At 35.1% G+C, this 14,370-nt stretch overlaps 1 protein-coding gene across 2 annotated transcripts in view; it reads right to left on the bottom strand.

The window, feature by feature from the left end:
* Positions 1-210: 210 nt before the first annotated feature.
* The window catches only part of Sntg1 (syntrophin, gamma 1), an 841,911-nt gene continuing 827,751 nt past the window's right edge, over positions 211-14,370 (bottom strand). Inside the window, 1 exon segment of one of the 2 annotated variants that reach the window (NM_001411862.1) lies at positions 211-4,127. In NM_001411862.1, the coding sequence (NP_001398791.1) occupies positions 3,966-4,127 (162 nt within the window). In that variant the 3' untranslated portion in view covers positions 211-3,965. 2 annotated transcript variants of the gene reach the window in all.

Below are 14,370 nucleotides of genomic sequence, written 5' to 3'. Positions count from 1 at the left end.
ACTTAGTGAATGGCACCTTTCTTAGGTCTTCACAGACTTTCAGAGGTCAGACATCAAATATTCATGAATATTAATCAGTCAGAGCAGATTATGTTCTAAATGGTTTGTACTCTGGGTAGAGAGGTCAGATTTTCCCTTTTACCTCGAGGTTCATTCTATTAGGACTATAGTGTAAATGTGTATTAATCTTAGAGACAAAGAAATGCAAAATTGAACGTAGAAAAACTTTCATTTTTATTTTCTAGTATGATTTATTAAAAAATGTATTTTTTTTAGTAATTGTACATTAATGAACTCAAAGACAGAGTGGCAAATTTTCACAGATCTGAATTAACATTTTACAAACATCCACCAAATCATTTAAATAGGAAATAAATATATTTACATTTTACATTTTATTTTTTCATTGCATTGTAATATGTATAAAATATATATTTATAATATTTTAGTTTACTTTAAAGGTAAGCTATAATGTAAAGTGACATGATTTAAAGTATTAAGGAGTCAGAACAAAACACAAACAGTGATTTTTAAAGGTATGGATTGAGATAGACCTTTAGTGTATGAGACCATCAATACCAACATAAACAAAATGTTGGGTTAGAGCACAGACACTTACCTTACAAAGTTAAGCACAAGCATGTGCCTGACTGATAAAGCTTCTCCACACTGCTGGTGTGAAACAATAAAATGAAGTGATTGTTCAGATTGAGGTTTCCTCAGAAGTCAAGCTTCACTTAAGTCCAGCGTTCAACCCAGACTATACTATGAACAATCTTAGTCACTGTCAATGAGGGCTATGTGGATTCATTAGCTAATATACCAGCGGACAACCACACTGCCTATGTGGAAGTGCCTTCTCTGCTTGCCAGTATTGACTGGACTTCAATTTCTTTTCTTCTTGCTGAATGACAGGTTTATAAGCAAAGGTTTTAAAACAAGAAGTCAGTTAATGCCTGAAATATGAGTAAGAAATTACTGGCACATTCTGCTCTATAAAATAGAATTAGATAGGAAGCATTGGGTATTTGTTATATTTAAATCATCTATTAAGGTAATTTTGGAGTTAACCTATAACAAACTCAAGTCCTCCTGCTTTGATGCACTTTATTTCAGATAATTTTTTTGTTTACCACAGAAAAGACATTCTCATCTTAGCTGTTTTAAACTCCTCTCTCTAACACACTTAACTACATTTTCCTTTAAGCTTGCAGTGTGTACACAATAATAAGCCCTTTAATGATCTACACAGGCACACACACACACACACACACACACACACACACACACACACGTATGTGCATACACATCCAAAAAGGCACTGAAGGGGTTAACACATAATTAAGCATTCTCATGTTTGCTTAATACTCAAACTTGGGATTGTTAGAAAAAAAATCTATATCTTAACCTAACTTACTGTGAAGTTGAACTCTGTATTTTCATGAATTTCTACAGTTTTCTCATTTAAGTAGCCAAAGTCATAGCATCTCACAGTGCTTAATTACACTATAAAGAAAGCATTAAATACTAACTGGTAAATGTATGAAAACCATAAAAGTATTTTCCTAATTGGTACCTATTACACTAATCATGTTAAATAGAAATTTCAGCTTGGGTGATATTTTAACCAATATTATAAAAAGTAAGAAAAATAAGGTTGTTCTAGTAGGTTTTAATTCAACCAACACTTTATAGCTCAATACATATATAGCTATATATGCATGTGAAACATTTTCTTTCAGTATAATTAAGCTCAACATTTTGTACTTGTCTCTATACATATATTCATATGTCTACAAACACGCATAGGGTACAAGTTCTATACTCAGATCTAATCTCACAGTTCAGCTGGTTTTTACAACAGGGGCACTGATAGAATAGTTAATATAACAACAACAGCAAAAAAGGGTTTGTATGCTTAAATAGAGCTTTGTAAAATCTACTTTTAGATTTTTTAGGCGATGTTTCACCTGCATGTTTGTATATGCACCTGTGAATCTGGTGCTACTGAGTTTTGAGGAGGGCATTAAAACCCCTGAAATTGCAGTCCCGGATGACTCTGAGTCACTGTGTGGGTTCTGCAATCAAATCCCGGTCCCCTGAAAGAGCAGTAAAGATTCTTAACCACTAAGCCATCTCTTGAGCTCTATGAAGTTGTTTTGAATGATTACAGGAGACTGTATGTTTTAAATTCCAGTGGTCACCCACCCTGGGGGCAGCACCCACCATGTGCAGCAGCAGAACTTGCAAAAGAGATAGCAAGGGTGTCTCTCTCTACTCTTTCTCCTCTATGTTAGACAGGTGGAACTCAGAACTTAGTGAAATTCAGAATTACCATAGCCTTTGTGTTTGGTGGCTCTAGTAAGCAGTACTCCCCAAGTGACTATTGTGGGTATACACTGAAATTCCTTGTTCAAATAGAATATATAAACCTCTATTATCAAATTTCCATGTTTTGTTGGCAAGGCATCTTTAGATCTAACTTAACATTTCCATATCTCATTTTGAGATTTCACTTAATCCAGTGTAAAATAAATTAGTATTTCTAATTATTATGAAAATAGTTCACTATTTGATGACTTTACACTTAGGCGTAAGTGTTCCTTTAAAGAAAAGATTTTGCTTTCCTCTTGAGTCTAATGTGGGATTGTTTCCTATTTAAGGAAGGGATACTGACCTACTTATTAGAAATTGATCATTTTAAGGGGAATCAAACAATATTCAATTGAAATATGTACCGATAAAAGTGGGCTTTATTTGTTTACTTTTGATCAAGCAGCTAGTTGTTTAAAGCAGACACCAACAGAGCCTTAGTAAAGGGCAGAGACTGCCTCGTGCTTTGTATGATGAGCAATCTCCAGTTCTTGGCTATGAGTGCGCACCCCACAATACACCTTTTTGATGTTTTACCTTCCTAGTGCTGAAACAAGCTACCTGCAGCGGCCTACCTCATCGGACACTATTCAATCCCTTTCCATGGAACTTTATAACACGATGCTTGTTTGATGCTTGTTTTCAAATCTCACTTGATTTACACATAAGTAAACTCAAATGAAAATATCACCAGTTTTCATAACCTCTGAGAGTACCTTTCAGGAACTTTTTAGTTAATGACTAAAGAGAAAACTATAACAAAGACTTGTTTCTTACACAGAATTTATTGATTATTTTCTGCAAGAGTTTTGGGACATTTAAATTTATTAATGTTGATTTGTTCATAAACCTCATTAAGCAAAAAAAGAAGAAATGTGTTTAAGTGTAGAATGTTTTTGACATTCATAATTAATACCATTTTCTAATATAAAACATATTAGTAACATTCACCAAAGAAGAAATGTTTCATTTCCTAGGGTGTTTTCACAAGCCAATGTAATTGTCTTTATTAATTCTCCAGAATATTTTACAATAAGATAAACACAGCTGGAGTGCTCATATGGAACCATGGGATGGGAATATAGGAAGTAACTCACACGGATAAGTTAAGGTGCTTCTGTCTTTGAGGTCATTTGTTTTCATTTTGTTGTTTGTTTGTTTGTCTGTTTAATGTGCATGCTACTTGCCTTGCTTTTATTTTTTTAACTTCTTTACACTCATAATACAATGATAGGGCATTGATTCATGATCTGGCCCAATATGCATTTGTCATAGAAAATCATCTAAAATAGAGAAATAGTCATTTAATTGGTATTTTATTTATAGGTAGCTTACAATTTTTATTAATATTTACATACTTTACACCAATCATCCCTTTGTCACCAAACACTGTGACAGCTGTATCCTGATAGAGATCAGGGGGGAAGGAATAATTTTCTCTGCTCTCCCAGGGTCATTTGCAGATGCCTCCTGACCTTTCTGCTGCTGGAATTGCAATCTGACTCCATGATTGACTTGGTGACAGCATGGTCTCTCTAGGGTGGAAGTAGGGAGCGAGTGGCCCTGCCGGCTGTCAGGCAGAGCTCAGCATGTCAAGCCATGTGTTTTGCCTTGCTTGTAGAAGCAGAGCTGGCAGCAGCAGCAGAAGTAGCAGCCTGATTACCTAAAAACAGAGGGTCCAAACAAGCTACTTTGGCAGCAAAAAATGAATGAATACAGTGAAGAACAGCAAACAAATTTGAAAATTCCAACTCCTGAAAGGAAAAGAGAAATAGATCAGGGAAATATTTTTTCATGAAATTGTCAACAAATTGTCATATTTACGTGTAACAAACATCTGGAATCAAGGATATGGAATGTATGAAAATACAATACTATGATAGATGCATTATAATGCCAAGAAGATTGAAAGCTGATTAATAGATTTATTTGCTTAATAAAATGATGTGCAGATTACTTATTATTGCAAAGAGGATAATTCACATGTACTAAACCACTGAAATTAATGACACATTTTCTGTTTGTGGTGAGTGATGAATAACTACAAATGCTTTACATACTGTTCCTGATGTTTACAATTTATACAATCCACATGATTAGAAGAGATGATAATACACCAAAGTGCTGCTTAAGAAAATTGATGAACATTAGTGTTTTCTCTTGGGTTTTACAATAGGAACACAATAGAATTCATCTAGTACCTCAAGAGTTGTCTTTCTCCATTTTATAGTTTACAGCTTAATTTTTGACATTTCTGAAAGTGGTAAAATTTTTACTTCATTATTGTAGTAGCTAAAAATTTTTCCACCAAGGAAAATTTTTTTTAATTCTGTCACAATTATCTAAGACTTATTTTATTTTAATGAATAATTAACTAAAATACAATCATAAATTTATTTTTCCCTTTCTTTCCTCTGTCAAATCACTACTATGTTGTTTCCCAACATCCCTTCCACCCCATTAATATTTCTGTGTGTCTATGTCTCTCTCTTTGTGTTTCTCTGTCTGTGTATATGTTCCGTATTTTCATTTAGGAGAAGAATAATTTTGAATGTCTTTGAAAACAAATATTAAAGCAATATTTCTCAAAAATGTGTCTATTAAGTTGAAGACAGTATTTGTTTTTCAAGCTCTTCAAACTTCTAAATATTTAGGCATTTTATATAAGATTAGTGTTTCTAATTATTCTATCCTCTTGTGCAGTATTTCATAATAATATGATATTGATTAAGACTTTAATTAGTTTTATATCTTTCACACTGAGGTTTTTTTCTGGATTATAGGAATAACAGATATTAAGAAGATATTGCAGAAGACTGATGAATTCACCTTTGGCAATAATTCAACACAACCTCCCTAGTCTTCTATATCCATGTGGAGATCTTGAAGCCGCAGTCATTTCCATTATGTCCTTGATCACAGCTGTATGAATTGTCAGAAGTATTCTTCTCTCTCTACCCATTTTTCACATTTCTGAGACTTTCATTCCCACACATATATGAGTTGTGTATGCTTTTGCCTTGCAACAGAAATTATCTGTTTCCCCTACTCCCTCTGTGAATCTTACAAAATAAAATCTAATTTAAACATTTAAGTATTTGGTCATTAAATGAATACCATTGGTGGGGGACAGAGATGGACTCTCAGAAGTGTAGACAATCCTGAGAACTCAGAGGACACAATTACTTCTGCTAACACTCCTGACCCAAGAGGAATGTGCCAAGTGCCCTCTGTGCCCTTTGGACACAGGAACCTAGGAGCAGACAGGGACAAGACACTTCTGGTTTCTGCCTGCACAGTGAGCTGAAAGCCAACCCCCAGGAGCCAGAACACACCTGAGAGCAGAGTTAAGACCAATCCTTCTGCTCCAAGTGACCTGCCTGGAGGACCTAGGACACACAAACCCAAGAGCAGTTTTGGACAGGACCCTTCCGATTTCTGCCTATACCCGAAGCTGACCCAGTCACACAGCTCTCTGTATCCAGATCCCACTGAAAGAAAACAGGTCTACAGGAGTGCTGACACACAGGTTTACAGGAAGGTCAAACCCCTGTCATAGACAGGTAGACAAATCAACACCAGAGACAACCTGATGGTGAGAGCCAAGTTCAGGAAGCTAAGCAATAGAAATCAAGACTATTTGACATCATCAAACCACACTTCTCCCACCAAAGCAAATACAGGATATCCAAACACACTGGAAAGCAAGATTTGGATTTAAAATGAAATCTCATTATGATGATAGTGAACTTTAAAAAGTATATAAATTACTGCCTTAAAAAATATAGGACAACACAGGTAAACAAGTAGAAGCCCTTAAAGAGGAAACATAAAAATCCCTTAAAGAATTATAGGAAAACATAACCGAACAGTTGAAGGAATTCAACAAAACCATCCAGGATTTAAAAATGGAAATAGAAACAATAAAAAAATCACAAAGGGAGACAACTCTGGAGATAGAAAACCTAGAAAAGAGATCAAGAGTCAGTGATGCAAGCATCAACAACAGAATACAAGAGATAGAAGAGAGAATCTCAGGGACAGAAGATTCCATAGAAAACATCGACACAACCACCAAAGAAAAAGTGAAACACAAAAAGTTCCTAACCCAAAACATCTAGGAAATCCAGGAAACAATGAAAAGATCAAACCTAACAATAATAGGTATAGTAAACAGTGAAAACTACCACCTTAAAGGGCTAGTAAATATCTTCAACAAAATTATAGAAGAAAACTTCCTTAACATAAGAAAGAGATGCCCATAAACGTGCAAGAAGCCCACAGACCTCCAAATAGATTGGACCAGAAAAGAAATTCCTTCCATTCCATAATAGTCAAAACACCAAATGCACAAAAAAGAAGGGATATTAAAAAGCAGTAAGGGAAAAAAGATCAAGTAACATATAAAGACAGACTTATCAGAATTACATCAGACTTCTCACCAGAAACTATGAGAGCCAGAAGATCCTGGGCAGATGTCATACAGACCCTAAGAGAACACAAATGCCAGCCCAGGCTACTATATTCAGCAAAATTCTCAATTAACATAGATGGAGAAACCAATATATTCCACGACAATACCAAATTTACACAATATTTTTCTACAAATCCAGCCCTACAAAGGATAGTAGATGGAAAACTCCAACAAAGCAAGGAAACTACACCCTAAAAACAGCAAGAGAATAATCTTCTGGCAACAAACCCAAAAGAAGAGAGACAAAAAATCATAATTTCACCTCTAATAAGAAAAGTAACAGGAAACAACAAACATTGGTCGCTACACTCTCTCAACATCAATGGACTCAATTCCCCAATATAAAGATATAGACAGACAGACTGGATACATAAAGTGGACTCAGAATTTTGCTGCACACAGGAAACACACCTCAGTGAGAAAGGCAGACACTACTTTAGAGAAAAGCCTGGAAAGCAATTTTCCAAGCAAATGGTACCAAGAAACAAGATGAAATAGCCATTCTAATATTGAATAAAATCAACTTTCAACCAAAATTTGTCAAAAAAGATAAGGAAGGACACTACATATTCAAGATGAACTCTAAAACCTAAATATCTATGCTCCAAATGCAAGGGCACCTACATTTATAAAAGAAACCTTACTAAATCTCAAAGGACACACTGTACCTCACACAGTAATAATGGGAGATTTCAACACCCAACTCTCATCAATGGAGAGATCATGGAAACAAACTAAACAGAGACACAGAGAAACTAACAGAAGTTATGAACCAAATGGATTTAACAGATATTTATAGAACGTTTCCTCCTAAAACAAGAGAATATACCTTCTTCTCAGCACCTCATGGTACCTTCTCCAAAACTGACCATATAATCGGGCAATAGACAGCCCTCAACAGATACAAGAAGATTGAAATAATCCCATGCATCATATGAGATCACCACAGACTATGGCTGGTCTTCAATAACAATAAAAACAGCTGAAACCCAACATACACATGGAAGTTGAACAATGCTCTACTTAATGGTAACTTGGTCAAGGAAGAAATAAAAAAAGAAAATAAAGACTTTTTAAAATTTAATGAAAATGAAGGTATAACATACCCTAACTTATTAGACACAATCAGAGCAATGCTAAGAGGAAAACTCATATCTCTGAGTGCCACAAAAAAGAAACTGAAGAGAGCATACATTAGCAGCTTGACAGCATACGTAAAAGCTCTAGAACAAAAAGTTGCAAATACACCCAAACCGAGTAGAAGGCAGGAAATAATCAAATTCAGGGCTGAAATCAACCAGCTAGAAACAAAAAGACTATACAAAGAAGGAACAAAAACAGAAGCTGGTTCTTTAAGAAAATCAACAAGATAGATAAACCCTTAGCCAGACTAACCAGAGGACACAGTGTGTGTATTCAAATTAACAAAATCAGAAATGAAAAGGGAGACATAACAACAGAATCTTAGATATTTTAAAAAACATCAGATCCTACTACAAAAGCCTATATTCAGCAAAACTGGAAAATCAGGAGAAAATGGACAATTTCTATACAGATACGAGGTACCAAAATAAAATCAGGATCAGATAAAGTATCTAAACAGTACCATAACTCCTAAAGAAATAAGAGCTATTAAAAGCTATTAAAAGTCTCCCAACCAAATAGAGCCCAGGTCCAGATGGGTTCAGTGCAGAATTCTATCAGACCTTCATAGAAGACCTCATACCAATACTATCCAAACTATTCCACAAAATAGAAACAGAAGGAGCACTACCCAATTCCTTCTATGAAGCCACAATTATGCTTATACCTAAATCACACAAAGACCCAAGAAAGAAAGAGAATTTCAGACCAGTTTCCCATATGAATATTGATGCAAAAATGCTCAATAAAATTCTCACAAACCGAATCCAAGAACATATCAAAACCATCATCCATCATGATCAAATAGGCTTCATCACAGGGATGTAGGGATGTTTCAATACATATAAGTCCGTCAATATAATCCACTATGTAAACAAACTCAAAGATAAAAACCACATGATGCTCTCATTAGATGGTGAGAAAGCATTTGACAAAACTCAACATCCCTTCCTGTGAAAAGTCTTGAAAAGATCAGTAATTCAAGGCCCACACTTAAACAAAGTAAAAGCAATTTACAGAAAACCAATAGCCAGCATCATATTAAATGGAGAGAAAATTGAAGCAGTCCTATTAAAATCAGGAACTAGACAAGTCTTCCGACTCTTACCCTACCTATTCAATGTAGTATTCAAAGTCCTAACCAGAGCATTCAGAAAACAAAAGGAAGTAAAAGGGATACAAGTTGGAAATGAAAAAGTCAAAATATCACTATTCATTGATGATATGATAGTATGCTTAAGTGACCCCAAAAGTTCCACCAGAGAACTTCTAAGCCTGATATACAATTTCAGCAAAGTGTCTGGGTATAAAATTAATTAAAAAATTCAGTTGCCTTCCTCTACTCAAAGGATAAACAGGCTGAGAAAGAAATTAGGGAAATGACAACCTTCAAATAACAAAAAATACCTCACTGTGACTCAAACCAAGCAAGTGAAAGATCTGTTTGACAAAAACTTCAAGTCTCTGAAGAAAGAAATTGAGAAAGATCTCAGAAGATGGAAAGGTCTTGCATGCTCATGGATTGGCAGGATTAATACAGTAAAAATAGTCATTTTGCAAAAATCAACTACAGATTCAATTCGATACCCATCAAAATTCCAACTCAATTCTTCAGAGAGTTAAAAAGAGCAATTTGCAAATTCATTTGGAATAACAAAAAACTGAGGATAGCTAAAACTGTCCTCAACAATAAAAGAACTGGGGGAATCACCATCCCTGACCTCAAGCTGTATTACAGTGCAATCAGGATAAAACTGCATGGTATTAGTACAGAGACAGGCAGGTAGATCAAGAGAATAGAATTGAAGACCCAAAAATTAACCCATAAACCTATATTCACTTGAACTTTGACAAAGGAGCTATAACCATCCAATGGAAAAAAGATAGCATTTTCAACAAATGGTGCTAGGTCAACTGGAAGTCAGTGTGTAGAAGTATGCAAATTGATCCATTCTTATCGACCTGTACAAAGCTTAAGTTGAAGTGGATCAAGGACCTCCACATAAAACCAGATACACTCAAACTTTATAAAAGAAACAGTGGGGAAGATCCTTGAACACAAGGGTACCAGGGAAAATTTCTCTGCAAATCAGATTGGAGGTCCCTCAGAAAATTGGACATAGCACTACCTGAGGACCCAGATATACCACTCCTGGGCATATCCCCAAAAATACTCCAACATACATAAAGACACATGCTCCACTATGTTCATGGCAGCCTTATTTATAATAGCCAGAAGCTGGTTAGAACCCATATGATTCTCAACAGAGGAATGGCTTTACAGAAAATGTGATATATCTGCACAATGGAGTACTACTCCGGTATTAAAAACAATGGCGTCATGAAATTCATAGACAAATGGATGGAACTAGAAAATATCTTACTGTGTTAAGTAACTCAATCATAACAAACACATATGGTATCCACTCACTGATAAGTGGATATTAACCCCAAACTTGGATATCCCATGATATAGCCCACAGATCACATGAAGCTCAAGAAGGAGGACCAAAGTGTGGATGCTTCAGTCCTTCTTAGAAGGGGGAACAAAAATACTCATAAGAGGAGATATAGAGACAACATTTGGAACAAAGCCTGAAAGAAAGACCATCCAGAGACGGCCTCACCTGGGGATCCAGGCCATATACATACATACATCCACCAAGCCCAGACAATATTGTTGATACCAAGAAGTACATGCTGATATGAGCCAGATATAGCTATCTCCTGAGGGACTCTGCCAGAGCATGACAAATACAGATGTGGACACTTGAACTGAAAACAGGGTCCCCATTGCGGGATTAAAAAAAAAAAATCGAAAGAGCTTACAGGGCTTGCATCCCCATAAGAACAACAATACCAACCAACCAACCAGAGTTCCCTGGGGCTAAACCACCATCCAACAAAGAGCACACATAGACAGAACCATGGCTCCAGCTGCATATGTAGCCAGGATGATCTTGTTGGTCAAAAACGGGAGGAAAAGCCCTTGGTCTTGCCAAGTCTTCATCTCCTATATAGGGATATGTCAGGGAGGGGAGCTGGGAAAGTGTGCGTGGGTGAGAGAGGTAATACTCTCACAGAAGAAGGGGTAGGGAGATGGGATAGGCAGTTTATGGACAGGAAACAGGAAAGGGGATAACGTTTGAAATGTAAAGAAAAAATATCCAAAAAAACAAAAAAACAAGGCGTGTACAAAAAATAAAAATGAAATAACTGAAAATTTGCCAAAATTGATTGAAGGCTAACTCTTTACAATCTACAATTGAGTTGTTCTGTGAAACACAAGGAAGAAAATTCTTGTCCAAGACTCATTAGAATCACACTTCTGAACAGGGAAGACAACAAACAGAACCTTAACTAGAGGAAACCAGAACTCAAATGACAATCTTATCAGAAATTAAATACCCTAAGGGAAGTGCTATGTCCTTGCTGATAGAGAAAAGCTGCAAAATATGAATTCTCTAATCATCAACATTAGGACTTCATAAATAAAGATAGCTCAAGATACTCTCAAGATAAGAAAAATATGGAAAAATAGAACATTTCTTACAAAATAAGGTTGACATTAATTTTTTGCATTTTAATTTATTTTTATATTTTATTTAAGTATAAATATTAATAAATATAAAGATAATCCATCTGTATAATACAGTACATTAATATAATACAATATCAATATAAATAAATAATATAAAATATTTATGATAGGAAATATATTTTTATAAAATAAAATATAAAATTTATAATATAAAATAAATTTACCTGTATAATATATAACAATATAAAATATATACCTATAAAATACATCATAGCATAATATATATAAATAATATAAATGTATGTAATATATAAATATACATAAAAATAAGTGTAAATATAATAAGGTATAATTTTATTTGTTTAGTTGTATTTGTTGGTTTTATAGTAGGAAATAAATCACCAAACACAAATGTAAGTCTTGACAGTAAGTAATCACGTATCTCTGGGCTTTAGCAACCTTTAAGTTATAGAAAGGGACAGTCATTGAAATTAATAGGATGGACAAAGAGCTCACCCTTTGTTTACTTTTCAGAGAGAGACCTTGTATTAGAGACACTTGCAGACTTTCATTAATTAATTTACTGATTCATTCTACACTCCAATCTCAGCCCAACCCTTACACAGCCCTTCCCCTCCTCTGAAAAGGGAGAATCCCCCAACCCCAGGTATCACCCTGCCCTGGGATATCAAGTCATTGCAGCATGAGGTATAACCTCTCCCACCTAGACCAGCCAAGGCTGTTCAGTTAGGGCAATGGGACCCACACATAGGTCACAGATTTAGGAACAGCCTCTACTCTAGTTGTTAGGGAAACCAGGCGAAGATCAAGCTGCACCTATGCTACATGTCTTCAGGAAGCTTGGGTCCAGTCCATGTATGCTCTTTGGTTGGTGGTTCAGTCTCTGAGAGACCTCAAGTGTCCAGGTTAGTTGAGTCTGTTGGTCTTCCTATGGAGTTCCTATCCCCAACAGATCCCTCAATCCTTTCTCAAACTTTCCACATACTGCCCTCAATTCTCCCTCCTATTCTTCCATAAGAGTCTCTGAACTCCTGGTGATTCCATTATTAAGAGCACATTTCTAAATTTTTGCTGTTTCTGTATATTTTTGTTTCTTTCCCTTCTTTCCACCCCCTCTTTCTTCCTTCCCCAGCCTCTGTTTCTGCATGTTTTGTTGCACATCTATAATATCATAATATAGCAAAAAGCTATATCATAAAGATGTTCATGCCATGCTTTTGGACTTCCCAGACTTCAGAAGCAAAGTCAATATATTTGTTCATTATAAATAACTCAAACTTATAATCCCCTGAAGACATAATCTTCTATTTCTGTACCTTATATGTGATACATCTATCTGTATGTATATCTAAAGCATCTATACCTATATATTGCTCCAGTGGTTGTAAATTTTTTCTCCAACTGATGGCATGTGTGTATCTGGAGATACTGTTTGCAGGCTACAAACCAATGAGCTTCCATCATTATCTGCATTCATTTTTCTCCTTGTCAAAAGAAACAATTCTTGCTGTCTTGGTGTCGGGGTTTTAAAATGCAAATATTTCATGTAAGATAAAAAAAAGAGTCTTCTCTAATGAAGTGTATGTTCTCCTTTTAAAGTTTTCTGTGGCCATTGCAGTATAGTGATGAGGGGTAGAAATAGGGAATAGAATTGGCAAGTGTTTTAGAATTAGTGTTAATGGTACTTCAAAATATGATTTCTAGTTCAAGGATAGTGGTGCAGCGTTCTTTGCCAATTCTGTTCTACAGATAAAAGTTGGAGACAATCCTGTAGGATATACACAACAAACAGAAGGGCACTGCAAAAAGAAGAGTCACGGTGAGACACTTTCGACTTCCAAGAACAGAGGGACAGCACTGTGACACATTCACTGAAACTTTTATGTGTTTTACATGTTTTAAAAATAGATTTTTGAGAACAATACATACCAAGAGATGCACACCAGAAAGCAAATAATTCTGTTACTGCAGAAATCTCTGATAAAGCATTTGCTTTTCCTTGCTAAGTTCAGCATAGACAACGACAACAACAACAACGACAATAATAATAATAATAATAATAATTAATAATAATAATAATAATAATAAAAGTAAAGAAAAAGAAGAAAAAGCCTACAGATTTGCTTGCCTGCCTCCAAAACACATCACTTCTATCTCTTGCTAACTGAAGTATCATTGAGGATCCTCTCACAGCCCTGCTCCCTAGTGTTACTTATGTAGTTACAATATTCCTTTTGTTTCTACCATTACATTACATTACTTCATGTATGAAATCCATGTATTATATACACTTGTTGCCTTTCTGTTGTAAACAGCACTTCTCTCTATATATATTTGAATGCTGCTCTATCAAGATGTGCACAAAAGTGTGTACACACATTTTTTAATATATGAATTGATTGGGGGTGACATTAAGGTTTATTTCACATCTAACTAATCTGTTATGTTGTAACAAATATGTATACGTATCTGAAACATAATGAATTTAAATTATTCATATTCATATTTAATATATTCTCACAATTTATATCTTCTGTGACATTTAGCTTCAGACATTTATCTCAATAGTCTCTTGTAAATTGTTATCCCATTGAGCTTTAACAAATTTCAGACATGAGACAATTTGAGCATTGTTTTTACAAAACTGTTGGCATTTTTATTCCTCTCATTTTGTTAAAATCATACATGTTTCTTTGTCTTGGTCTGCGTGGGTAATGCATTAATTTGTGGATTTTGCTGTTTGCTTTTCTAAATACCTTATATGCCTTGACATGAGTTCTTTCCCAGATGCACAACTTGCAATCATGCTCTGCCATTA

This window comes from Rattus norvegicus, chromosome 5 (assembly GCF_021556685.1).
Source record: "Rattus norvegicus strain SHRSP/BbbUtx chromosome 5, alternate assembly SHRSP_T2T, whole genome shotgun sequence".
NCBI classification, from domain to species: domain Eukaryota; kingdom Metazoa; phylum Chordata; class Mammalia; order Rodentia; family Muridae; genus Rattus; species Rattus norvegicus.
This window is presented reverse-complemented; position numbering and strand designations above follow the sequence as displayed.